The sequence below is a fragment of the Dendrobates tinctorius genome, unplaced genomic scaffold (genome assembly GCF_039654945.1).
Source record: "Dendrobates tinctorius isolate UK_male_01 unplaced genomic scaffold, ASM3965494v1 ptg000495l, whole genome shotgun sequence".
NCBI lineage: Eukaryota > Metazoa > Chordata > Amphibia > Anura > Dendrobatidae > Dendrobates > Dendrobates tinctorius.
The window spans coordinates 391,464-419,456 of NW_027362155.1; the positions used below are offsets into that span (position 1 = coordinate 391,464).

The 27,993-nt window shown below is 47.8% G+C and overlaps 1 protein-coding gene across 1 annotated transcript; it reads left to right on the forward strand.

The window, feature by feature from the left end:
- Window positions 1–534: 534 nt before the first annotated feature.
- LOC141078050 (cornifelin homolog) lies at window positions 535–27,976 on the forward strand. Its single transcript, XM_073564855.1, has 4 exons — window positions 535–2,779; window positions 25,320–25,437; window positions 25,975–26,156; window positions 27,490–27,976. The coding sequence occupies exons 2-4, from the start codon at window positions 25,323–25,325 to the stop codon at window positions 27,667–27,669; spliced, it is 477 nt and encodes a 158-aa protein (XP_073420956.1). The 5' UTR covers window positions 535–2,779; window positions 25,320–25,322; the 3' UTR covers window positions 27,670–27,976.
- Window positions 27,977–27,993: the final 17 nt, after the last annotated feature.

A 27,993-nucleotide genomic window follows, 5' to 3' on the forward strand; every position in this document is an offset into this window, starting at 1 on the left:
ATTATGTGGGGACACTGGTGACATTATTATGTGGGGGCATTATTATGTGGGGACACAGTGGGGGCATTATCATGTGGGGACACAGTGGGGGCATTATTATGTGGGGGCACAGTGGGGGAATTATGTGGGGCACAGTGGTGACATTAGTATGTGGGGGCACAGTGGTGGCATTATTATGTGGGGGCATTATGTGAGGGCACAGTGGGGGCATTATGTGGGGGGCACAGTGGGGGCATTATTATGTGGGGGCATTATGTGGGGGCACAGTGGTAGTATTATGTGGGGGCATTATTATGTAGGGGCACAGTGGTGGCATTATTACGTGGGGGCACAGTGGGGGCACAGTGGTGGTATTATTATGTGGGGGCACAGTGGTGACATTATGTGGGGGCATTATTATGTGGGGGCACAGTGGTGGTATTATGTGGGGGCATTATGTAGGGGCACAGTGGTGGCACTGTGTAGGGGCATTATTACGTTGGGGCACAGTGGGGGCATTATTACGTGGGGGCATTATTACGTGGGGGCATTATTATGTGGGGCAGTAAGAGGAGCTGTTTTTATGCCACACATCAGGTGCAGTAATAGGGACCATATGGCAGCAGCGGCTCAGTATTGGGGCATCAGCAGGATGAGGGGTTTGTGGTGCAGGTTGTGGATAGATGTGGATGGAGCAGGAAATGTGAGAAGTCAGATGTGTCTGTACTGTAATCTCTGCAGATGAGTCCGAGCTGGAGAAGTCGTCCTGTCGGTCTGGGCCAGATGGAAAAGTGAACAACCCCATAAGAAAGAACCTCAGCTGTAAGTCACCATCTATAACTGTGCTGGGATCTCTATATGTTCTGCAGTACTGGTATCTACCAATATATGGCACCATATGGCGGTAATATCAGTGTTGGTCTTTGTATAGTGATTCACTTTCGATAGCAGCCAGGGCCTGCTCAGAAGTTTCCCCTCCCCGGGCTGAACCCCTAGCTATGTCTCTGCCTGGAGGGGTTTTGTTTCTTGGCCCATGGTGGTGAAGGTTGCTGTCAGGGTTCTTCGTGTCTCGACCCATGATGATGAGGGTTGCCAAAAGTGGCCTTCTTATCTTGGCCTCTGGCAGTGAGGGTAGTCCCAAGAGTTTTTTGTATCTTAGACCGTGACAGTGAAGGATACCGGGAGGGTTCGTTGTTTCTTTGCCCATGGCAATGACAGTTGCTTGGAGGGTTTTTTATATCTTAGAACGTGACAGTGAAGGATACCTGGAGGGTTTCTTGGCCCATGGCAGTGAGGGTTTCCTGAAGGGTTTTTCGTATTCTTGACTGTGAGAGTGATGGATACTGGGAGGGTCCTTTGCTTCTTGGCCCATGTCAGTGAGGGTTGCCTGGAGGGTTTTTCATATCGTAGACCGTGACAGTGAAGGATACCGGGAGAGTTCTTTCTGTCTCGACCCATGCTGATGAGGGTTGCCAAATGTGGCCTTCATATCTTGTGAAACATATAATCCCTGCTTCTTGGCACTATTTTACCCCTTTACTAATAATTAGTTTTTATGGGAGATTATAACCATTAACCCCATATTGATTCCATTGTATCTCTATGGCCTCTATTGTTGGGATTTTTTCTGAGTGTTTTATAATTTCTCGATGGGATAGGACATCTTTATATTACACCTAATTTATATTCTCTGTCTTCTTTCTTTATCATACATTATGTATGCTCATTCTCCCCTTGCCTAAAAACAAACAAGGCCAGTTACTATATATACACTAATCATACAAGAGACTTTGCTCTGTGCTTGCCATTCTCATAGGTATATATGGGGTATATACACCAACCATCAATGTGCATGTCACACCTGATCCGTAACGTGATAGGAAGTGTAAGATACTCCGGTGTGCTCCGACATGTAACGCACTCCACTGCACTATATCGGATTTTGGGGCGTTACACGAAAAGGTGTTATGTTAATTTTCGGAACGTGGAAGATGGGGGTGTGGATACCGGGAGGGTTCTTTGCTTCTTGGCCCATGGCAATGAGGGTTGCCTGGAAGGTTTTTCGTATCGTAGACTGTAACAGTGATGGATACCAGGAGGGTTCTTTCTTACTTGGCCCCTGTCAGTGAAGGTTGCCTGGAGGGTTATTGTTTCTTGGCCCATGGCGGTGAGGGTTGCTGATAGTGTTTTATGTATTTTAGACCGTGTCGTTGAGGGTTCTTTGCTTCTTGGCCCGTTGTGATGAAAGGTTGCTGGCAGGGTTCTTCGTGTCTCAACCCATGATGATGAACGTTGCCAAAAGGGGCCTTCATATCTTGGCCTGTTGCAGTAAGGGTAGTCTGGAGCGTTTTTGATATTTTAGACCATGACAGTGAAGTATACCGGGAGGGTTCTTTGCTTCTTGGCTCATTGCAATGAAGGTTGCCTGGAGGGTTTTTGATATCTTAGACCATGACCGTGTGGGATGCCAGGAGGGTTCTTTGTTTCTTGGCCCATGGCAGTGAGAGTTGCTTAATCACTTTCATGCGTGGACTATATTCCCATAACAACATTAAACAAACTGAGTTTCGATTCTCCCATTTGTTAGGTTGACATCCCTTGGCCGCACTTTTCTAATACCTTTTGTCTAGGACAATAGAACTTAATGAGTCGGGTGACTTCTTGGAAGAGGAGTGGCCCATATAGAGCACAACTTCCTTCTCTACCACAATCAAACTGGTCAGGTCAGATCTTCACACAAAAAGCCTCACATCTAACGGGTCCAAGTCAGTGACTGAAGAGAAGAGCGTCCGAGGCGGAGGTGAGTGCAGCCATGAGTGAAGGTCCAGAGGCCAAGGGGACGGGTGACTTATTTCTGAAGAGAGACAAGACAAATTTGATTTTTAAAGGAAAATAATACGTAGGAATTGCAACTATATAAACTAGAATAGCTGAAGAAAAATGTAAGAAAAGTAAACCACAAAGCCACAATAAACCTGCAGCTCCATAAGATAACTCCAAGTGATGACTATAATCAGCTCTGATGAATGACCAGGGACTGGGGAATAATGGTGGACACATCAGATGGAATTACATGGTGGATGATTGGGGATTAATGGTGGACACATCAGATGGGATTACATGGTGGATGACCGGGGATTGGGGAGTAGTAGTGGACACATCAGCCAGGATTACATTGTGGATGATTGGGGAGTAATGGTGGACACATCAGACGGGATTACAAAAGGGGATTACATGGTGGATGATTGGGGGGAAATGGTGGACACATCAGATGGGATTACATGGTGGATGACCAGGAATTTGGGAGCAATGGAGGACATGTCAGACGAGATTACATGGTGGATGATTGTGGAGTAATTTTGGACACATCAAACAGGATTACATAGTGGATGATTGGGGAGCAATGGTGGACACATCAGATGGGATTACATGGTGGATGATTGGGGAGTAATGGTGGACACATCAGATGGGATTACATGGTGGATGATTGGGAGTAATGGTGGACACATCAGATGGGATTACATGGTGGATGATTGGGGAGTAATGGTGGACACATCAGATGGGATTACATGGTGGATGATTAGGGAGTAACGGGGGAAACCTCAGAAGGGAATCCATCATGAATGACCAAGGAATTGGAAGTAATGATAGACACATCAGACGGAATTACATGGTGGATGACCAGAAAATGGGGAGTAATGGACGACACATCATAGAGGAGATTATATGGGTGATTGAGGAGAGTAATGATCTACATGGTGGATGTCCAGGGATTAGGGAGTAATAGTGTATACATCAGATGGGATTGTATGGTGGATGATTGGGGAGTAATTGTACACACATTAGATGGGATTACATGGTGGATAATTGGGGAGTACTAGTGAATACATCAGACTTGATCACATGATGGATGACCGGGGAGTGGAGAGAGTAATGATGCACATATGGACGGGATTAAATGTTGGATGACCAGGGATTAAGAACACAGCACAGAGATGACCACATGGTGGATGACCTGAGATTGGAGAGAGAAATGATGCACTTATGGAAGGGATTACAGGGTGGATGAGCAGAGATGGGGGAGTAATGGTGGATATATCATACGAGATTACATGGTGGATGATTGGGGAGTAATAGTGAATATATCAGATGGGATCACATGATGGATGACTGGGGAGTAATAGTGGACACATCATAGAGGGGATTACATGATGGGTGAATGAGGAGAGTAATGATCTACATGGTGGATGACCAGAGATTGGTGATAGTAATGATGGACATATGGAGGAGATTACATGGTGGATGACCGGAGATTGGTGATAGAGTAATGATGGATATATGGAGAGGATTACATAGTGGATGACTGGAGATTGGTAATAGTAATGATGGACATATGGAGGGGATTACATGGTGGATGACCGGAGATTGGAGAGAGTAATGATGGCCATATGGAGGGGATTACATGGTGAATGACCGGAGATTGGAGAGAGTAATGATGGACATATGGAGGAGATTACATGGTGGATGACCGGAGATTGGTGATAGTGTAATGATGGACATATGGAGGGGATTACATGGTGGATGATTGGAGAGAGTAATGATGGACATATGGAGGGGATTACATGGTGGATGATTGGAGAGAGTAATGATGGACATATGGAGGGGATTACATGGTGGATGATTGGAGAGAGTAATGATGGACATATGGAGGGGATTACATGGTGGATGATTGGAGAGAGTAATGATGGACATATGGAGGGGATTACATGGTGGATGATTGGAGAGAGTAATGATGGCCATATGGAGGAGATTACATGGTGGATGACCGGAGATTGGTGATAGTGTAATGATGGACATATGGAGGGGATTACATCGTGGATGATTGGAGAGAGTAATGATGGACATATGGAGGGGATTACATGGTGGATGATTGGAGAGAGTAATGATGGACATATGGAGGAGATTACATGGTGGATGACCGGAGATTGGTGATAGTAATGATGGACATATGGAGGGGATTACATAGTGGATGACTGGAGATTGGTGATAGTAATGATGGACATATGGAGGGGATTACATGGTGGATGACTGGAGATTGGAGAGAGTAATGATGGACATATGGAGGGGATTACATGGTGGATGACCGGAGATTGGAGAGAGTAATGATGGACATATGGAGGAGATTACATGGTGGATGACCGGAGACTGGTGATAGAGTAATGATGGACATATGGAGGGGATTACATGGTGGATGATTGGAGAGAGTAATGATGGACATATGGAGGGGATTACATGGTGGATGATTGGAGAGAGTAATGATGGACATATGGAGGGGATTACATGGTGGATGATTGGAGAGAGTAATGATGGACATATGGAGGGGATTACATGGTGGATGATTGGAGAGAGTAATGATGGACATATGGAGGAGATTACATGGTGGATGACCGGAGATTGGTGATAGTGTAATGATGGACATATGGAGGGGATTACATGGTGGATGATTGGAGAGAGTAATGATGGACATATGGAGGGGATTACATGGTTGATGACTGGAGATTGGTGATAGTAATGATGGACATATGGAGGGGATTACATGGTGGATGACTGGAGATTGGTGATAGTAATGATGGACATATGGAGGGGATTACATGGTGGATGACCGGAGACTGGTGATAGTAATGATGGACATATGGAGGGGATTACATGGTGGATGACTGGAGATTGGTGATAGTAATGATGGACATATGGAGGGGATTACATGGTGGATGACCGGAGATTGGTGATAGTAATGATGGACATATGGAGGGGATTACATGGTGGATGACTGGAGATTGGTGATAGTAATGATGGACATATGGAGGGGATTACATGGTGGATGACCGGAGACTGGTGATAGTAATGATGGACATATGGAGGGGATTACATGGTGGATGACTGGAGATTGGTGATAGTAATGATGGACATATGGAGGGGATTACATGGTGGATGACCGGAGATTGGTGATAGTAATGATGGACATATGGAGGGGATTACATGGTGGATGACTGGAGATTGGTGATAGTAATGATGGACATATGGAGGAGATTACATGATGGATGACCGGAGAGAGTAATGATGAAGACAAAGAAGAAAGCACCACTGTATGATATGCACATCACCAATCATAAAAGAGAAGACTTTATTAACAACACTGGACAATTAAAACATAAGTAAAAACATCCCTCCCCCATCCGTCAGGAACAATGGATCTGACAGGCGCAGCTCTTCTACTTTCATTTTTTCTCTTTGGATCGCCGAAATCCCGCGATAGTCAAGATGGCGTCGCCGGAAGAACATGTCGCCGGCGTGGACGACGTCGGGATCCAAAATGGCGTCGGCGAAATCTCGCGAGTTTTCGCCGACGCCATTTTGGATCCCGACGTCGTCCTCGCCGGCGACATGTTCTTGCGGCGATGCCATCTTGAGTATCGCGGGATTTCGGCGATCCAAAATAGCATCGCCGCAGGAACATGTCGCCGGCGTGGATGCCGCCGGGATCCAAAATGGCGTCGGCGAAATCTCGAGAGATTTCGCCGACGCCATTTTGGATCCCGACGTCCTCCACGCCGGCGACATGTTCTTGCGGCGACGCCATCTTGACTATCGCGGGATTTCGCCGATCCAAAATGGCGTCGCCGCAAGAACATGTCGCCGGCGTGGAGGACGTCTGGATCCAGGATGGCGCTGGCGGAAGAAGATGTCGGGGATCGTGGATCAGCGGCGATGACGGCGTGAGTATGAGAGACGGAGTGAGAGAAGGGGTCGTATGTGGAGTGAAAGAGTGAGTGGACGTGAGTGGAGATGGTGAAAGGTGAGAGGAGTGTGTGTTGAGGAGTGGTGTGTTGAGGGTTAACATGGAAAGAGGTGTGCGGTGACGTCACCGGTTACAACTGGACGGAAGTTGTTACAACCGGAAGCTGCTTAGGGCATTTATTATTATAGATGGGGTGGCAACTTAACAGTTCCTGGAGAACTTGATTGTAGAAATCACTCTTCTCCCACGTAGGCACCCAGGCACAAGGGGCGCTTGATGTCGTCCGTCTCTGGGATCCTAGGTATAGTCCAACTGGCGTATGGGGGGTTAACGTGGAGGCTCATGGGGTATGATGATGGTGGTATCCCCCTATATGCAGGATCCTTCCCTCTGCTGCAGCAGTGGCGTTCCCTCACCAGGGTCAGGGGCTCTGCCTGTGCCAGTCTCTCTTGGCAGGTCAGTGTCACAGTTCCTTGGTCACAGGGAAGCGTCTCAGCCACTGAATACAGCCTCTCTGCAAGGAAGCGTCTTGTCACCATCAGTCTCTCTAAGGAGGTTCACAGGGAAGTCTCTAGTCACAGTATACAGCCCTTGCTCTGCACACACAGACTTCACATGGGGGGTCAGGACACAACTTATCTGTCACTGCAGACTCCAACTGTTCGTAGTCACGGGCTACGGTCTCTGCTTCTCTGCAGGTCTCTGTCTGTCCACGGGGTCAGGACGCAGCTTTAATGTCTCCAAGTACGCAGCCTCCTGTTCTGCTGTCCATATACACGAAACCCCGGACTCTCTGTGACTGAGAGCTGTCTCTTCTGCAGTCTGTCAGCATCCTTTCCCTTCAGCTCCCCCATCTCCCGCCCTCTGTTCTCCTCCTGGCCCCCTGTGCTCAGCCCCTCCACTGTCTCCCGGGGAACCTGCTGCCCTGTTTAACTGTTTGAGGCATGGAGCAGAGAGGGCAGCCTTCTCATAGCTCTTCTTGCACTTCACCCCCTTACATATGACATGTACATTGTTATACTGATGTGCACAAGGTTAGAGCAGGGTTGGCCTCTTGATGGGGGGCATGTTAATGTCCACAGTTCTAGATAGTACAAGCACATAGCTACTTGTAGGAGGGGCTGCTGCTGGATAAGCTAGTGTCAGCCTTGGGTTAGGGCGGAGGGCCAGAGGCGCCCAAAGGGTCCACTGTTATGAATGAGTCACCGAGGAGGAAAAAACAAAAAGCAAGCTAAGCCCAGAAAACCGGAGAGGTTGGTAACTAGCGGATTGCAGACCCCTGATCCTATCCACAACAACTAGCAGTAGCCGTGGAGCGTGCCTACGGTGGTCCTAGACGCCTCGTCACGGCCGGAGAACTAAATAAGCCTAAAGAAAGAAAAAGAAAATCTAAACTGCCCCAGAGGAGACCCCAAAGCAATAGGCAGCCCCCAACATGTATTGTTGGTGAAACAAGATGAAAACAGACACAGATAGAAAGACAGGCTGAGCAAATGATGGGGCCCTCGCTAACTAGAAAGGACAGGAAAGAAAAGCTGCTGTCTGCAATCACGCAAAAAACCCTGCCAAAAAAAATGTCCAACACGTCTGATAGAAAAAGGCCCTGAAGTCGCTAGACTTCAAATCACTATATCAGCACTCAGGTATTTTCTGAAGACAGAGCAAAGAGATCAACTGATCAGAGACAAAATGGGGATTCAGCCCAGTCCCAGCCAGGTCTGGCTGAACACAAAAACTAAGTAAACCAGACAAAAACTCATGTGAACAATAGCAGAGAAAACTTAGCTTTAGGAAGGCAGGACCCAAACTGGAAACCAGGAGCCACAGTCAGGAAACATGGATTTTTGTGAGTACTCACCGTAAAATCCTTTTCTCCGAGACGCTCATTGGGGGACACAGAGACTGTGGGTGTGTGCTACTGCCGTCTGGAGGCTGACACTAAGTATACAAAAAACAAGTTAGCTCCTCCTCCGCCGCATACACCCTCGCCCCGATAGCTGGCGGAAACCAGTTTAGTGCAAAAGCAGTAGGAGAAGCTGACAGCGAATTAGCCTTACTGCAGAAAATCATATGTCTGAAAAAAGGACCACCATACAATAAAGAATTACACTAATCAAAATAAACCAAAGCCAACTGGCTATCAGGGTGGATGCTGTGTCCCCCAATGAGCGTCTCGGAGAAAAGGATTTTACGGTGAGTACTCACAAAAATCCTTGTTTCTCCTTCGTCTCATTGGGGGACACAGAGACTGTGGGACGTCCTAAAGCAGTCCCTGGGTGGGAGCCACTCACCAATCCAAACCGCATGCCCACCTGTTTAAAGGTGTGCTACTGCTGCCTGGAGAATTTTCCTACCCAGGCTCGCATCTGACGAAGCCTGAGTATGCACATTGTAATGCTTAGAGAACGTGTGCAGGCTTGACCAGGTTGCCGCCTTGCATACTTGCTCTGCCGAAGCCTGGTGCCGAAGCGCCCAACAGGCGCCCACTGCCCGAGTAGAGTGCGCCCCTATTCCAGTTGGAATCGGCGTACCTCTGATACGGTAAGCCTCTTGAATAGTTAGGCAAATCCATCTGGCTATGGTCGACAGTGAGGCTGCGAGCCCCTTCTTGCGCCCTTCGGGGATCACAAACGAGTCTGGCGAAAAAGTGCTGTCCTTGACACATACCTCCTGAGGGCCCTTACTAGGTCCAACATGTGGAGCGCCTTCTCCACTCTGTGTACCGGAGCTGGACAAAACGAAGGCAAAACAATGTCCTCATTAATATGGAAAGAGGACACAACCTTCGGCAGAAACGGCGGCGGTGGTCTAAGGACTACCTTATCCTTAAAAAAAGTCAGAAATGGAGCTCTACAGGATAGGGCTGCCAATTCCGAGACCCGCCTAATGGAAGTTATGGCTACCAAAAACATGACCTTCCTGGAAAGCTATGACAATGCGACTTCCTGCAACGGCTCAAACGGAGCTTCCTGCAGGACACCCAGAACCAGATTAAGGTCCCAGGCGTCTATGGGCGCTCTAAAGGGGGGCACCAAATGAGAGACCCCCTGAATGAATGTCTTGACCTGCATATTGGTAGCGATCTTTCGCTGGAAAAGAACCGACAAGGCCGATATCTGTCTCCTCAGGGAACTCGGGACCAAACCTGCGTCTAAGCCTGACTGCAGAAACGCCAGGATGTTGGGAACCGAGAAGGACAAAGGCGCAACCCCGTGCTCTCGACACCAGAGAAAGAAAACCTTCCAAGTGTTATGATAAACCCTCGCCGAGGCCGGCTTCCGGGCGCTAACCATTGTAGCAACTACTTCACGCCCAAACCCCGCCTGGGTCAGAATCCAAGATTCAACGGCCATGCCGTCAAACACAGGGCCCCTAAGTTCGGGTGGTAATCGGCCCCTGGGACAATAAGTCTGGCCGTACCGGTAGACGCCATGGCACGTCTGCGAGGAGCTGTACTAGATCCACGTACCAAGCTCGACGGGGCCAGTCTGGAGCCAGCAGAATCGAAGGGACCCTCTCTGTCTTGATCTTTCTGATGACCCTCGGAAGAAGTGGCAGAGGGGGAAACAGGTATGGGAGCCGAAACTGGCTCCATGGAAGGACCAACGCATCCACTGCGATTGCTCGCGGGTCCAGGGACCGAGCGACAAACATGCCCACTTTGGCGTTCTCCCTGGAGGCCATCAGATCCACGTCCGGAGTCCCCCACCATTGGCAAATCTGCTGGAAGACCTCAGGGTGCAGGGACCATTCCCCGGCCACGACACCCTGCCGACTCAGGAAATCTGCTGCCCAATTTTCCACGCCTGGTATGTGAACTGCTGAGATTACTGAGTGGTGCCTCTCGGCCCAACGGAGTACATGCTCTATCTCGCGCATGGCTGCCCTGCTGCGCGTGCCTCCCTGGTGATTCACGTACGCCACTGCTGTGGCGTTGTCTGACTGGACCCGGACTGGGCGTCCTGCTAGCCAGTGCTGAAAATGCTGCAACGCCAACCGCACCGCTTGAATCTTCAACAAGTTGATCGGAAGACGAGCCTCCTGGGGCGACCACTGCCCCTGTGCCATGTGATGGCGAAATACTGCTCCCCAACCGAGAAGACTCGCGTCGGTTGTGATCACCAACCATTGATCTGGATGAAAGGGTTTCCCCTGAAGGAGAGAGGAGTCGCGCGTCCACCATTGAAGTGCTTGTTGGACCTGAAAGGACAACCTGCACTGATGATCTAGGGAGAATGGACTCCAGTCCCACGCTGCCAAGAGCGTGCTGCAGGGGACGAAGATGAAATTGAGCAAACGGAATTGCTTCTATTGCCGCTACCATCCTCCCTAGAACCCTCATCCCAAATGTGAGGGCCTGGTTGCTGAAGACTCCGAACAACCTGCCGGAGCGCCCGAGCCTTGTCTTGAGGGAGAATTACCAACCCTCGGGAGGTGTCGAAAATCATCCCTAGGAATGGAATCCTCTGAGCCGGGATAAGAGATGACTTTTTCCCATTGACCAACCATCCTAGGCGAGATAGGGTATCCAGCGTGATGCTGACATTCTCCTTGCATGCTTGAAAGGACGGCCCCTTTACTAAGAGGTCGTCTAAGTACGGCAAAACCACTATGCCCCGAGAATGAAGAATGGCCATGACGACCGCCATTACCTTTGTGAATACCCTGGGAGCCGTGGCTAACCCGAACGGCAGAGCCACAAATTGAAAATGCTGGCCATTGATTGCAAAACGAAGGAACTTCTGATGCGGGGGGAAAAATAGGGATGTGCAGGTAGGCATCCTGGACATCGATTGAGGCCAAATATTCTCCCTGCTCCATGGCCGATATCACTGACCGGAGGGATTCCATCCGAAAGTGCCTGACTCTGATGAACCTGTTTAGGAGCTTTAGGTCCAGAACCGGTCTTACTGTTCCGTCCTTCTTGGGGACCGCGAACAGGTTGGAATAAAATCCTTGAGCCTTTTCGCCCTCTGGTACCGGGACAATTACCCCGTTGCACTGAAGAATCTTGATGGCTCCTAGCAACGCCTCTGCCCGGGATTCCAATTTGGGAAGCCTGGAAAGAAAAAATCGTCTTGGAGGATGTCCGATAAACTCTATTTTGTACCCGGATGACACTAATTCCGCCACCCATGCATCGTGTGCCATCTTGACCCAGACGTGGCGGAACCTGAGCAGACGACTGCCTACTCTGCTGTCTTCGGGTACCTGATGCCTCGAGTCATTTTGCTGAGGGCCTCTGGGACCTGGCCCCCCTTGACCTGGGTGGTCGGCCCCGCATCCTCCCCAGCGGGTTGGCTTTATACGTGACCTGGCGCTCTTTGTCTTGGTTGTAGCGAGCTGGGGCGGTAGGACTGGCCGCTGTTGCCCATCCGGGGGTGCGAAATGCTCGAAAGCGCACCTGCGGTTGACGAAAAGGCAGTCTACTCTTCTGCTGTGGGAGAAAGCTGCTCTTTCCCCCTGTGGCATCTGAAATGAGTTTGTCTAATTTCTCTCCAAATAGTCGGTTACCCTGATATGGCAGGGATGTTAACGATTTCTTAGAAATTGAATCAGCCTGCCATAGCCTTAGCCACAAGACACTCCTAATGGCGATAGCGTTTGCCGCCGCTAGTGCCGCGCAATTAGCCGCATCCAAGGATGCATTAATTAGATAGTCACCCGCCATCGCGATCTAATTTGCCATCTCAGATACCTCTATCGGCGAGTCTCTATCTTGCAGGACTCTATTCAACGACTCTGACCATGACATCATGGCCTTGGCCACCCATGTTGCCGCGAATGAAGGTAAAAGCACTGATCCCGATGCCTCATACACTGAGCGGGCTAAACCTTCTATGAGCCGATCCGTGGGGTCCTTAATAGAAGAACCACTAGGCACTGACAACAACGATCTTGAGGCCAGGCGTGACACTGGGGGATCCACAATCTGAGATTCCGCCCATCTCTTACAGAGCTCTGGTGCAAACGGGTATCTCGTCTCTAGCGTTTTTTGTCCCGAAAAACGCTTGTCTGGACGTTCCCTGTGCCGTTGCACCATGTCCTCAAATTCTGGATGAGTGCTAAACACCCTATGTGGGCGCCTGGCCTTCTTAAAAGATATCTTATGCCCTGCGGTTAGGGAGATATCCTCCTCAATACCTAGAGTCTGATTGACAGCCTCAATGAGACTGTCTACCGTCTCCCGACACCCCGGGGTATTCAGGTCCAAGGATTCCTGCATGTCCTCATCCGAACTCTGCTCGCTCCCAGACAATGGTGATGGTGAGCGAGACGCCGCACTCACGGATGCCGAAGCACCGGAGGGGCCCGGAGACGCCATATGGGATCTCTCCCTGTACGTCTGCTTAGAGAGAGTGCGGCCCCTGCAGGCCGGCGGCTCTTGTGAGGTGGATGAACCCTCCCAAACAGGCGAGCCGTCGTCTCTACCCCTATACGGGGCCTGAAGGGTCTCAATCTCCTTCGTAAGCGAAACCATAGACCAAGAAAGTGATAACGCCCATTCCGGGGGGTCCGAACCCCTGGGCTCCGTTGGAGGGGAGGGCTCCTGGGCGCGTTCGGAACTACAGGCTTCACATAACTTAATAGTCTGCGCTCGCGGGAACAGAACTCCACAGGAAACGCATGCGGTATAAAAGGACGTGTGCTTTTTCCCTTTCCCAGACATACTGCAGAAAAAAGGCCGATTTTCTCTCTCTCTCTTTTCCCTCTTTTTTTTTTCTTTAAGGCTTTAGGGAGAATGAGGAGAAGGAGGATAACTTGCCCTAGTGTGGCTCCGGGACGGGGTCGCACTTACCCGGCTCCTGCTGTCTCCCCGCACTCCTGATCCTGCTGTTCCTTCCTCTCTGGGTAGGCTGTGATGCTCTCCTGATCGCGGCCTACCCTGTTCTGAAGCCGGGGCCTCGATTTAATCCAGCGCCCGCCCTGGACCTGGGGGCGACGCCGGATCTGACGTCACGCCGGGGGGGCGGGTCTTCCCCCCGCGGCCTAGGCCGAAGCCGCAGGCTAAATTTGACACTGCCCACCTTCCCCGGTACCGCCCTGAGGCGTCCTCCTTCCCCAGCTGGGGAATCTCCTTGGCAAAACCATTATGCCCCGCGCGGGGCCTCCACGCACCCTGGCTATAGGTATGGGAGGGAGGAAGGAGGGAGGGAGGAAGGAGAGAGGAAGCGGGGAGGAGAGAGGAAGGAGGGAGATGACTGCTGATCACAGCCCTATGGTAACTCTGCGGCTCCAGCACCTGAGTTGCTGGGGCATACGGATTGTGCTGACCTGCTTCTCTTCCCTAAGCCGGCGCTAGCCTGGAGCCACTCGCTGCCCAGGGGCCCTCCCAGCCCAACCATACCTCCTTGCCATGAGGTAATCCATCTTCGGACGGTGCAGGCACCCTAGCTCCGTCCGCCTTGTCTGGGCGAGGAGAGGGACCATCCGCCGCCATGCAGCACCGCCGTCATGCGTTGGTGGAGCAGTGGGGGTGCACAGACTAGTCTGGTGCCTCTGTGCAAGCCCATGGTTTCACTACCTAGGGGTGGACAGTGCTAAGTCTGGCATAATGTCCCACGTCGCGGGAGAGGAAACGTGGAGGGACACTCGCACGTGGTCGCCCGTTGCTGGTTTGGGGAAATCGGATCATTTTCAATAGGATGCGTTGCCCCTGTCATATCTTCTTAAAAAATAAAAAATAAAAATAGATGTCTGGGGAAAAGTCCCAGAGATGTCCCTCGGTGCGGGAAAGAATACGCGGAGGCGATACTCGCGCGTGCTCGCCCGTTGATGTTTTGGGGAGATCGGACCCTTTCAATAGGGTCCGTCGCCCCTGTCTCCTCTTCATAGTGAGAAAATATTAAAAAAAAAAAAAATAGTCTGGAGAGACCCAGACTGCGTGTGCCTCCATCAGACACTAAGCAAAAACTGGTTTCCGCCCGCTATCGGGGCGAGGGTGTATGCGGCGGAGGAGGAGCTAACTTGTTTTTTGTATACTTAGTGTCAGCCTCCAGACGGCAGTAGCACACATCCACAGTCTCTGTGTCCCCCAATGAGACGAAGGAGAAAAATCACCAGCAAGAAACTAGGGAGTCGGCTGCCTTAAATCCAATCAGAAACTCCAGATGTCCAATCGCAGTCCTCTTCCTCAGGTGGCCACTCTCTGCCATTTAGATCAGCTTCATTACCTCCCTTCACCAACAGAGGGAGTCCAGATAGAGAACTCACTACTCCTCTGTCAGCACAGCCAGCTCCATAACCCTCACCAGAAGCCAGAGGCAAACCCGAAAATGAGCTCACAACAGTCCACACGGGCAATAAGCCCAGGACTTGGCAGCAGTCTCACAATGTTAAAAGCGAGAATCTCAGCCATCCACCGCACCAACACAGCATAACAACAGGCCAGTACAGCAGAATGTGGCAACTCATTGCTTGGGCACATACCTATAAGAATGGGGCAAAACGATCAGGGGAACCCACAGAAGCAGTAAGTACAGATGGAGAAGAAGTGGCACCAGTACAGAGAGCAGTACATCAGATCAGGGCTCATCCTCAGTGGCATCTGACTTTGGCGACAAATGATCTCGTGTCTGGGGCGAAACAGACCAAGGGATGCTTGGCCGTGGCAGAGCTGAACAGGGAGGAAACTGAGAAACTGTCAGGGACGGTCCAACCTGGGCCCGTGCAGAGTAACTGTGGAAACAGTGCAGGAAAAGATAAGGAACCTTGTTATGTGAAGCCTGTTGTAAATGCTGTGAAGTCTTTGGAAAAGCTGTGTAATAAACCAAGTAAAGATGTCTTTGTTGAAGTTGTGATGGACTGTGTCTCAGTTGATGTGAATTTTCCTGGAAACGGTCTCCCACTGCATAGGGAGGACCCTGAAGAAGCTGAATCGGAGACACAGGTATACTGACTAGCGAGCATGATTTTTCTATGAGGAGAGGCCAGGACACCAGAGCCCCGGTGTCCTCGGCTACGACTACCGTCCTGGACCTCCCTTACACGAGCACAAAAGTATATGAAACAAGGCCCGCATATATCGAAGAATGAATAAAAGCTGACAGATCATGAGAATGAATTTCTCCACATAATTTCAATATATTTTTATTGCTGAAGAAAAGTGCATATCAGTACACTCTGATCAAGTCAGTTAGGGTATGTGCACACGGAGTTTTTTGGCTCTGCGGATTTTTTACTGAAATCCACAGATAAATGCGGTTTTGCCTGCGGTTTCACGTCTCATAATGGATGAGGTGTGAAACTGCAGCGTCTCTGCACTAAATAATTGACATGCTGCGGATTGTAAACCGCAGCAAATCTGCGCGGAAAAATCCGCAGCATGTGCACACCGTTTTTTTTTTTCATAGGAAATAAAGGTACTGTACAACGCAGCAGGATCTGCTGCGGACCCGCAGGGCCAAAACCACTGCGGATCCGCAACAGAATCCGCACCGTGTGCACATACCCTTAGCACTTGGCCACAGTGAGCATCCACCCTCCATAGATATGACCACCGATGATCCATCAGCGTAACGCAGGCAACATCAGCAGGAACAGAGGTGACCAAAAGGAGTAAAGGGGAAGGGTAGGAGAGAGGGCTGATATAATGAGTAGCGGACCCAACCTTAAATGAATGATGAATAAAGTTACGAGGGATCAGACCAATTGAAGAAAACAGGAAAGGATTCCGACACAGGTATATGCCAACTTGATTCACAGTGGTATTTCCAATCCTGGAACCTCCATTGGAAGGGAGGATCCCCAATAAAATTCAATGATGGAAGGCGATAAATGGACCAAAAGAGCCAAAGTCCAATAGTTTCAAAATCAAGCGGCCAGTCATCTCCAAGAGGAGGCCTTCCTGTTCTAATCTACATTAAACTGTAGAGGCTATCCAAGGAAACCAGTGATCAGAAGGTCCTCATTCAGTCCTCTCGGTACTGTGTAGAGAAGAAAAATCCAACATGATTCAACCTGTAGGAGCCGTTGGTGTAATGAGCCACCCCTACCTGAACCAACTATGTGCTCTAAACCAACAAACCCTCGTATTCGTACACTTACCCCAATGAAGGGTCAAGAAATGAGATGTAATAGGAGTCAAGGTTTTGCCCTTCCGGACATCAGTCTGTGCTGTGTTTATGGTGGAAAAATGCTTTCATATCCTGTGACGGAGAACTTGTGAGGTTTGTCCAACATATACCTGCAAACAGGAACATTTGACGGCATATTGATTATCACATTACTGGTCCTACAATTGATAGAGGACTTAAGACGATGCCTTGTACCATCCAATGGATTCCTGAAGATATCCCACGTAGGCTGCATATGCTGACAAATATTGTAATCACCACAAGCAAAGGATCCCCTTAATGTCATGCCACGGTTCATTTTAACTGTTGGTATTGAATAATGACTTCGGGTGAGGATATCCCTCAAATTTGGGGTTCTTCTAGCCATTAATAGAGGCTGATCATTCACCAATTCAGAAGTCTGAAGATCAGTGATAAGTATAGGCCAATGTTTTTGAAGGATTGACCTTAACTGGGACCAGATCGTGTTATAGCCAGTGATGAACCGTGGTTTGCCGGCCTGTTGTTTATGTGCTGTAAGAAGCGATTCCTGTGTATGTACACTGGCCCTCTGATATGTCAATGAGATACACTTCCTTGGATAGCATCTACTCCTGAAATGTTTCATGAGGTCCAAGGCTTCACTCAGAAAGTCCTCATCCCTCGTGGAGAGAGTAATGATGGACATATGGAGGGGATTACATGGTGAATGACCGGAGATTGGTGATAGTAATAATGGACATATGGAGGGGATTACATGGTGGATGACTGGAGATTGGTGATAGTAATGATGAACATATGGCGGGGATTACATGGTGGATGACAGGAGATTGGGGAGAGTAATGATGGACATATGGCGGGGATTACATGGTGGATGACCGGAGATTGGGGAGAGTAATGATGGACATATGGAGGGGATTACATGGTGGATGACTGGAGATTGGTGATAGTAATGATGGACATATGGAGGGGATTACATGGTGGATGACTGGAGATTGGTGATAGTAATGATGGACATATGGAGGGGATTACATGGTGGATGACAGGAGATTGGGGAGAGTAATGATGGACATATGGAGGGGATTACATGGTGGATGACTGGAGATTGGTGATAGTAATGATGAACATATGGCGGGGATTACATGGTGGATGACCGGAGATTGGGGAGAGTAATGATGGACATATGGAGGGGATTACATGGTGGATGACTGGAGATTGGTGATAGTAATGATGGACATATGGAGGGGATTACATGGTGGATGACAGGAGATTGATAATAGTGTAATGATGGACATATGGATGAGATTACATGGTGGATGACAGGAGATTGGAGAGAGTAATGATGGACATATGGAGGGGATTACATGGTGGATGTCCGGAGACTGGTGATAGTGTAATGATGGACATATGGAGGGGATTACATGGTGGATGACTGGAGATTGGAGAGAGTAATGATGAACATATGGAGGGGATTATATGGTGGATGACTGGAGATTGGAGAGAGTAATGATGGACATATGGATGAGATTACATGGTGGATGACAGGAGATTGGGGAGAGTAATGATGGACATATGGAGGGAATTACATGGTGGATGACCGGAGATTGGTGATAGTGTAATGATGGACATATGGAGGGGATTACATGGTGGATGACAGGAGATTGGAGAGAGTAATGATGAACATATGGAGGGGATTATATGGTGGATGACTGGAGATTGGAGAGAGTAATGATGGACATATGGAGGGGATTACATGGTGGATGACTGGAGATTGGAGAGAGTAATGATGGACATATGGAGGAGATTACATGGTGGATGACCGGAGATTGGGGAGAGTAATGATGGACATATGGAAGGGATTACATGGTGGATGACCGGAGATTGGAGAGAGTAATGATGGACATATGGAGGGGATTACATGGTGGATGTCCGGAGACTGGTGATAGTGTAATGATGGACCTATGGAAGGGATTACATGGTGGATGACCGGAGATTGGTGATAGTAATGATGGACATATGGAGGAGATTACATGGTGGATGACCGGAGACTGGTGATAGTGTAATGATGGACATATGGAAGGGATTACATGGTAGATGACCGGAGATTGGAGAGAGTAATGATGGACATATGGAGGGAATTACATGGTGGATGACCGGAGACTGGTGATAGTGTAATGATGGACATATGGAGGGGATTACATGGTGGATGACTGGAGATTGGAGAGAGTAATTATGGACATAAGGAGATGATTACATGGTGGATGACTGGAGATTGGAGAGAGTAATGATGGACATATGGAGGGGATTACATGGAGGATGACTGGAGATTGGAGAGAGTAATGATGGCCATATGGAGGGGATTACATGATGGATGACTGGAGATTGGAGAGACTAATTATGGACATATGGACGAGATTACATGGTGGATGACTGGAGATTGGAGAGAGTAATTATGGACGTATGGAGGAGATTACATGGTGGATGACTGGAGATTGGAGAGAGTAATGATGGCTGTATGGAGGGGATTACATGGTGGATGACTGGAGATTGGAGAGAGTAATGATGGCCATATGGAGGGTATTACATGGTGGATGACTGGAGATTGGAGAGAGTAATTATGGCCATATGGAGGGGATTACATGATGGATGACTGGAGATTGGAGAGAGTAATGAAGGCCATATGGAGGAGATTACATGGTGGATGACTGGAGATTGGAGAGAGTAATGATGGCCATATGGAGGGGATTACATGGTGGATGACTGGAGATTGGAGAGAGTAATGATGGACATATGGAGGGGATAACATGGTGGATGACCGGAGATTGGAGAGAGTAATGATGGCCATATGGAGGAGTTTACATGGTGGGTGACTGGAGATTGGAGAGAGTAATTGTGGACATATGGAGGGGATTACATGGTGGATGACTGGAGATTGGAGAGAGTAATGATGGCCATATGGAGTGGATTACATGGTGGATGACTGGAGATTGGAGAGAGTAATGATGGCCATATGGAGGGGATTACATGGTGGATGACTGGAGATTGGAGAGAGTAATGATGGACATATGGAGGGGATAACATGGTGGATGACCGGAGATTGGAGAGAGTAATGATGGACATATGGAGGGGATTACATGGTGGATGACTGGAGATTGGAGAGAGTAATGATGGCCATATGGAGTGGATTACATGGTGGATGACTGGAGATTGGAGAGAGTAATTGTGGACATATGGAGGGGATAACATGGTGGATGACCAGAGATTGGAGAGAGTAATGATGGACATATGGAGGGGATTACATGTTGGATGACTGGAGATTGGAGAGAGTAATGATGGACATATGGAAGGGATTACATGGTGGATGACTGGAGATTGGAGAGAGTAATTATGGACATATGGAGATTAAATGGTGGATGACTGGAGATTGGAGAGAGTAATGATGGACATATGGAGGGGATTACATGGTGGATGACTGGAGAGAGTAATGATTGACATATGGAGGGGATTACATCGTGGGTGACTGGAGATTGGAGAAAGTAATGATGGCCATATGGAGGTGATTACATGGTGGATGACTGGAGATTGGAGAGAGTAATTGTGGACATATGGAGGGGATAACATGGTGGATGACCAGAGATTGGAGAGAGTAATGATGGACATATGGAGGGGATTACATGTTGGATGACTGGAGATTGGAGAGAGTAATGATGGACATATGGAAGGGATTACATGGTGGATGACTGGAGATTGGAGAGAGTAATTATGGACATATGGAGATTACATGGTGGATGACTGGAGATTGGAGAGAGTAATGATGGACATATGGAGGGGATTACATGGTGGATGACTGGAGAGAGTAATGATTGACATATGGAGGGGATTACATCGTGGATGACTGGAGATTGGAGAAAGTAATTATGGACATATGGAGGGGATTACATGGTGGATGACTGGAGATTGGAGAGAGTAATTGTGGACATATGGAGGAGCTTACATGGTGGATGACTGGAGATTGGAGAAAGTAATGATGGCCATATGGAGGGGATTACATGATGGATGACTGGAGATTGGAGAGAGTAGTGATGGCCATATGGAGGGGATTACATGATGGATGACCAGAGATTGGAGAGAGTAATGATGGACATATGGAGGGGATTACATGTTGGATGACTGGAGATTGGAGAGAGTAATGATGGACATATGGAGGGGATTACATGGTGGATGACCAGAGATTGGAGAGAGTAATGATGGACATATGGAAGGGATTACATGGTGGATGACTGGAGATTGGAGAGAGTAATTATGGACATATGGAGGAGATTACATGGTGGATGACTGGAGATTGGAGAGAGTAATGATGAACATATGGAGGGGATTACATGGTGAATGACTGGAGACTGGAGAGAGTAATGATTGACATATGGAGGGGATTACATCGTGGATGACTGGAGATTGGAGAAAGTAATGATGGCCATATGGAGGGGATTACATGGTGGATGACTGGAGATTGGAGAGAGTAATGATGGCCATATGGAGGGGATTACATGATGGATGACTGGAGATTGGAGAGAGTAGTGATGGCCATATGGAGGAGATTACATGGTGGATGACTGGAGATTGGAGGGAGTAATTTTGGACATATGGAGGCGATTACATGGTGGATGACTGGAGATTGGAGAGAGTATTGATGGCCATATGGAGGAGATTACATGGTGGATGACTGGAGATTGGAGAGAGTAATGATGGACATATGGAGGGGTTTACATGGTGGATGACTGGAGACTGGATAAAGTAATGATGGCCATATGGAGGAGATTACATGGTGGATGACTGGAGATTGGAGAGAGTAATGATGGACATATGGAGGGGATTACATGGTGGATGACTGGAGATTGGAGAGAGTATTGATGGCCATATGGAGGGGATTACATGGTGGATGACTGGAGATTGGAGAGAGTAATGATGGACATATGGAGGGGATTACATGGTGGATGACTGGAGATTGGAGAGAGTAATGATGGACATATGGAGGGGATTACTTGGTGGATGACTGGAGATTGGAGAGAGTAATGATGGCCATATGGAGGAGATTACATGTTGGATTACATATGGAGGGGATTACATGGTAGATGACTGGAGATTGGAGAGAGTAATGATGGCTATATGGAGGAGATTACATGGTGGATGACTGGAGATTGGAGAGAGTAATGATGGACATATGGAGGGGATTACATGGTAGATGACCAGAGATTTGGGAGAGTAATGATGGACATATGGAGGAGATTACATGGTGGATGATTGGAGAGTGTAATGATGGACATATGGAGGGGATTACATGTTGGATTACATATGGAGGGGATTACATGGTAGATGACTGGAGATTGGAGAGAGTAATGATGGCTATATGGAGGAGATTACATGGTGGATGACTGGAGATTGGAGAGAGTAATGATGGACATATGGAGGGGATTACATGGTAGATGACCAGAGATTTGGGAGAGTAATGATGGACATATGGAGGGGATTACATGGTAGATGACTGGAGATTGGAGAGAGTAATGATGGACATATGGAGGGGATTACATGGTGGATGACTGGAGATTGGTGATAGTAATGATGGACATATGGAGGGGATTACATGGTAGATGACCAGAGATTTGGGAGAGTAATGATGGACATATGGAGGAGATTACATGGTGGATGACTGGAGATTGGAGAAAGTAATGATGGCCTTATGGAGGAGATTACATGTTGGATTACATATGGAGGGGATTACATGGTAGATGACTGGAGATTGGAGAGAGTAATGATGGACATATGGAGGGGATTACATGGTAGATGACCAGAGATTTGGGAGAGTAATGATGGACATATGGAGGAGATTACATGGTGGATGACTGGAGATTGGAGAAAGTAATGATGGCCATATGGAGGAGATTACATGTTGGATTACATATGGAGGGGATTACATGGTGGATGACTGGAGATTGGAGAGAGTAAAGGGGATTACATGGTAGATGACCAGAGATTTGGGAGAGTAATGATGGACATATGGAGGGGATTACATGGTAGATGACTGGAGATTGGTGATAGTAATGATGGACATATGGAGGGGATTACATGGTAGATGACCAGAGATTTGGGAGAGTAATGATGGACATATGGAGTGGATTACATGGTGGATGACTGGAGATTGGAGAGAGTAATTGTGGACATATGGAGGGGATAACATGGTGGATGACCAGAGATTGGAGAGAGTAATGATGGACATATGGAGGGGATTACATGTTGGATGACTGGAGATTGGAGAGAGTAATGATGGACATATGGAGGGGATTACATGGTGGATGACCAGAGATTGGAGAGAGTAATGATGGACATATGGAAGGGATTACATGGTGGATGACTGGAGATTGGAGAGAGTAATTATGGACATATGGAGATTACATGGTGGATGACTGGAGATTGGAGAAAGTAATGATGGCCATATGGAGGGGATTACATGGTGGATGACTGGAGATTGGAGAGAGTAATTGTGGACATATGGAGGAGCTTACATGGTGGATGACTGGAGATTGGAGAAAGTAGTGATGGACATATGGAGGGGATTACATGGTGGATGACTGGAGACTGGATAAAGTAATGATGGCCATATGGAGGGGATTACATGATGGATGACCAGAGATTGGAGAGAGTAATGATGGACATATGGAGGGGATTACATGTTGGATGACTGTAGATTGGAGAGAGTAATGATGGACATATGGAGGGGATTACATGGTGGATGACCAGAGATTGGAGAGAGTAATGATGGACATATGGAAGGGATTACATGGTGGATGACTGGAGATTGGAGAGAGTAATTATGGCCATATGGAGGAGATTACATGGTGGATGACTGGAGATTGGAGAGAGTAATGATGGACATATGGAGGGGATTACATGGTGGATGACTGGAGACTGGAGAGAGTAATGATTGACATATGGAGGGGATTACATCGTGGATGACTGGAGATTGGAGAAAGTAATGATGGCCATATGGAGGGGATTACATGGTGGATGACTGGAGATTGGAGAGAGTAATGATGGCCATATGGAGGGGATTACATGATGGATGACTGGAGATTGGAGAGAGTAGTGATGGCCATATGGAGGAGATTACATGGTGGATGACTGGAGATTGGAGGGAGTAATTGTGGACATATGGAGGAGCTTACATGGTGGATGACTGGAGATTGGAGAAAGTAATGATGGCCATATGGAGGGGATTACATGATGGATGACTGGAGATTGGAGAGAGTAGTGATGGCCATATGGAGGAGATTACATGGTGGATGACTGGAGATTGGAGGGAGTAATTTTGGACATATGGAGGCGAATACATGGTGGATGACTGGAGATTGGAGAGAGTATTGATGGCCATATGGAGGGGATTACATGGTGGATGACTGGAGACTGGATAAAGTAATGATGGCCATATGGAGGAGATTACATGGTGGATGACTGGAGATTGGAGAGAGTATTGATGGCCATATGGAGGGGATTACATGGTGGATGACTGGAGATTGGAGAGAGTAATGATGGACATATGGAGGGGATTACATGGTGGATGACCGGAGATTGGAGAGAGTAATGATGGACATATGGAGGGGATTACTTGGTGGATGACTGGAGATTGGAGAGAGTAATGATGGCCATATGGAGGAGATTACATGTTGGATTACATATGGAGGGGATTACATGGTAGATGACTGGAGATTGGAGAGAGTAATGATGGCTATATGGAGGAGATTACATGGTGGATGACTGGAGATTGAAGAGAGTAATGATGGACATATGGAGGGGATTACATGGTAGATGACCAGAGATTTGGGAGAGTAATGATGGACATATGGAGGAGATTACATGGTGGATGACCGGAGATTGGCGAGAGTAATGATGCAAATTACACAGCACAACACAGCGCAGAGAAGATTACATGGTGGATATCTGGAGATGGAGGACAGTAACGCTGGATACCAAATATAAAGTAGTCTAGAATCTAGATATTCGGGGATTAGTGGACACATGGCTCAGAAAGGACAAGATTATGCATGTCTAGAGATGGAGGACAGTAATGTTGGATACAGCATGTAGAGGAGTCTAGAATCTACAGTAGATGACTGATAATGGTGGACACAGCATACATGTAGGAATCTATGCTCTCCGATTTATCTGATCTCAATAACTTTTGGGTCTCCACCCTGGTTTAGCAAGAAAAAAGAGGAAAGATGAGCTCCAGAGATGAAACCATTCACTTGAATATAAAAAGCAGTAGCATATTTAATTCTTTAAAAACATAAAAATCAAAATGGGTAACACAAAAGAAAGGCAGGTCCAATAAACTGACCGACGCGTTTCAGCATTTAATCCTTAATCATGGTATACACTGGATTACACTGCATTGTTGGTTGTTTCTGATTTTGCACTTTTTTCTCTTGTTTCCTTAGATCATGCAGTCCGTTTCAGTGCAGCCCGTATCGGTTGGTCAATCCGTTTCGGTCACCTACATAAACATAAATGATTGGAGCTCGGGGATCTGTGACTGTTGTCAGGACATGGGCATATGTAAGTTCGGTAGAAATATTCTCAGACGTCCTCCGTGTAAATAGTGACTGGTTAGCTGGGGGCTGTGAGATTGGGTGAAGAAGGAAGCCTTGTAGATTCGAGGTGTAGTGGGTGGCACTGATATATGTTGGAGATCTGGTGGATTTGAAGGATCTCCATCTCTGGGTTCTGGGGCTTTCCCTGTGGGTGAGGAGTGCCATGTTTGAGGCTGGACTCTGGGTAGGGCTGGTCGTGAGGAATTTAGGCTGTGAGAGAATAGTCTATTGGTGGAACATTGTGGATAGTGCGTTCCTTTCCTGGGTGACATCAGAGGGCGCTGCCTCTAGTTAGGATTGGGGAAACTATCTCTGTATGAGCTGTTATTATTCTACAATGTCTGAGAAAAGTCTTTGGAACCATTTATTTCTGAATTTCTTATTTTTTTTGAGGTACCATTTCTAGACTATTGATTTCTTGGGGTGGGTGAAATGTCTCTTTTCACTGTCCCAGATACCTGAGAAGCTTGCAATGATTTTGTCTTCCTCCCCTTGCTTACAGGCTGCTGCGCCTTTTGGCTTTTGCCATGTTTCCAGTGTAAGACGGTCAGTGATTTTGGAGAATGTCTCTGTCTCCCACTCTTGGATCTGGGATCGTGCTCTGGTTGCACAGGAGCTTCCTTATCCTGCCCCCCAATCTCCATGACCATGAGGGCTTCTGTCAGAGAACGGTACCGGATCAGGGTGAGTATCCTCTGCGTCCTGGATGGGTCATTGTGGCATGGAGGTGGGGAAGACCTGGCCCGGCCTTGATCTTGTGCCCACCAGCTAAGCTATACATCTACAGTGGATACGGAAAGTGTTCAGACCCCTTTACATTTTTCACTCTTTCATTGCAGCCATTTGGTAAATTCAAAAAAGTGTTCACTTTTCTCTCATTAATGTACACTGTGCACCCCATCTTGACCGAAAAAATACCAGAAATGTAGAAATTTTTGCAAATTTATTGAAAAAGAAAAACTGAAATCTCCCATGGTCATAAGTATTCAGCCCCTTTGCTCAGTATTGAGTAGACACACCTTTTGAGCTAGTGCAGCCATGAGTCTTCTTGGGAATGATGCCACAAGTTTTTCACCCCTGGATTTGGGGATCCTCGGCCATTCTTCCTTGCAGATCCTCTCCAGTTCCGTCAGGTTGGATGGTGAACATTGGTGGACAGCCATTTTCAGGTCTATCCAGAGATCAGGGCTCTGGCTGGGCCAGTCAGGAATGGTCACAGAGTTGTTCTGAAGCCACTCCTTTGTTATTTTAGCTGTGTGCTCAGGGTCATTGTCTTGTTGGAAGGTGAACCTTCGGCCAAGTCTGAGGTCCAGAGCACTCTGCAAGAGGTTTTCATCCAGGATCTCTCTGTACTTGGGGTTCTTCTTTACCTCTCTCACCAAGGCTCTTCTCCCACGATTGCTCAGTTTGGCTGGACGGCCAGGTCTAGGAAGACTTCTGGTGGCCCCAAACTTCTTCCATTTAAGGATTATGGAGGTCACTGTGCTCTTAGGACCCTTGAGTACTGCAGAAATTCTTTTGTAACCTTGGCCAGATCTGTGCCTTGCCACAATTCTGTCTCTGAGCTCCTTGGCCGGTTCCTTTGACCTCATGATTCTCATTTGGTCTGACATGCTCTGTGAGCTGTGAGGTCTTATATAGACAGGTGTGCGCCTTTACACATCAAGTCCTATCAGTGTAATTACACACAGCTGGCCTCCAATGAAGGAGCAGAACCATCTCAGGGAGGATCACAAGGAAATGGACAGCATGGGACTTACATATCAGTGTCTGAGCAAAGGGGCTGAATACTTATGACCATGTGATGTTTCAGTTTTTCTTTTTTAATAAATATGCAAAAATTTCTACATTTCTGATTTTTTTTTTCAGTCAATATGAGGTGCAGAGTGGACATTAATGAGGAAAAAATGAACTTTTTTGAATTTACCAAATGGCTGCAATGAAACAAAGAGTGAAAAATTTAAAGGGGTCTGAATACTTTCTGTACCCACTGAATATCTTCTGTTCCTCCGTACAGGGCTCCATCTGTAGTGACTGCTGTATGCTGTGCTGCTGTTTCTCCTGTTCCTGGTGCCAAATGGCTCGTGAGATCAAGAAGCACAAGCAGCCCGTCAACTTTGTGACTGCCCAGACGACATTAGTGACTGGACCGATGGCACCTCAACCCTACCAAGCATATCCTCCACCAACATATTAGATTCTCCGGTTCCATGAACGTCATGAACAACAGAGCGTGATCTTGTAAATGAATCAGTAAGGATGAGAACATGAGGAACATCTAGTTAAGAGCATGCGTGCCATGTAGAACCCACCGATACTTGTACTAGTAGGGTCTAGATAGAGCTTGGCAGTCAAGGAAGGTAACATCTTCTAAGAGTGAGGTCTGTCCTCCGAATACTTGATTCCTCTACAGATACCAAACACAACCCAGAGCTTTGGTCCGCTGATCCTTCTCAAGATGCTGCTCATGTCTCATTAATAAATTAATTTCTTTCTCTTGGAAAGTTATTTTCTGTACATC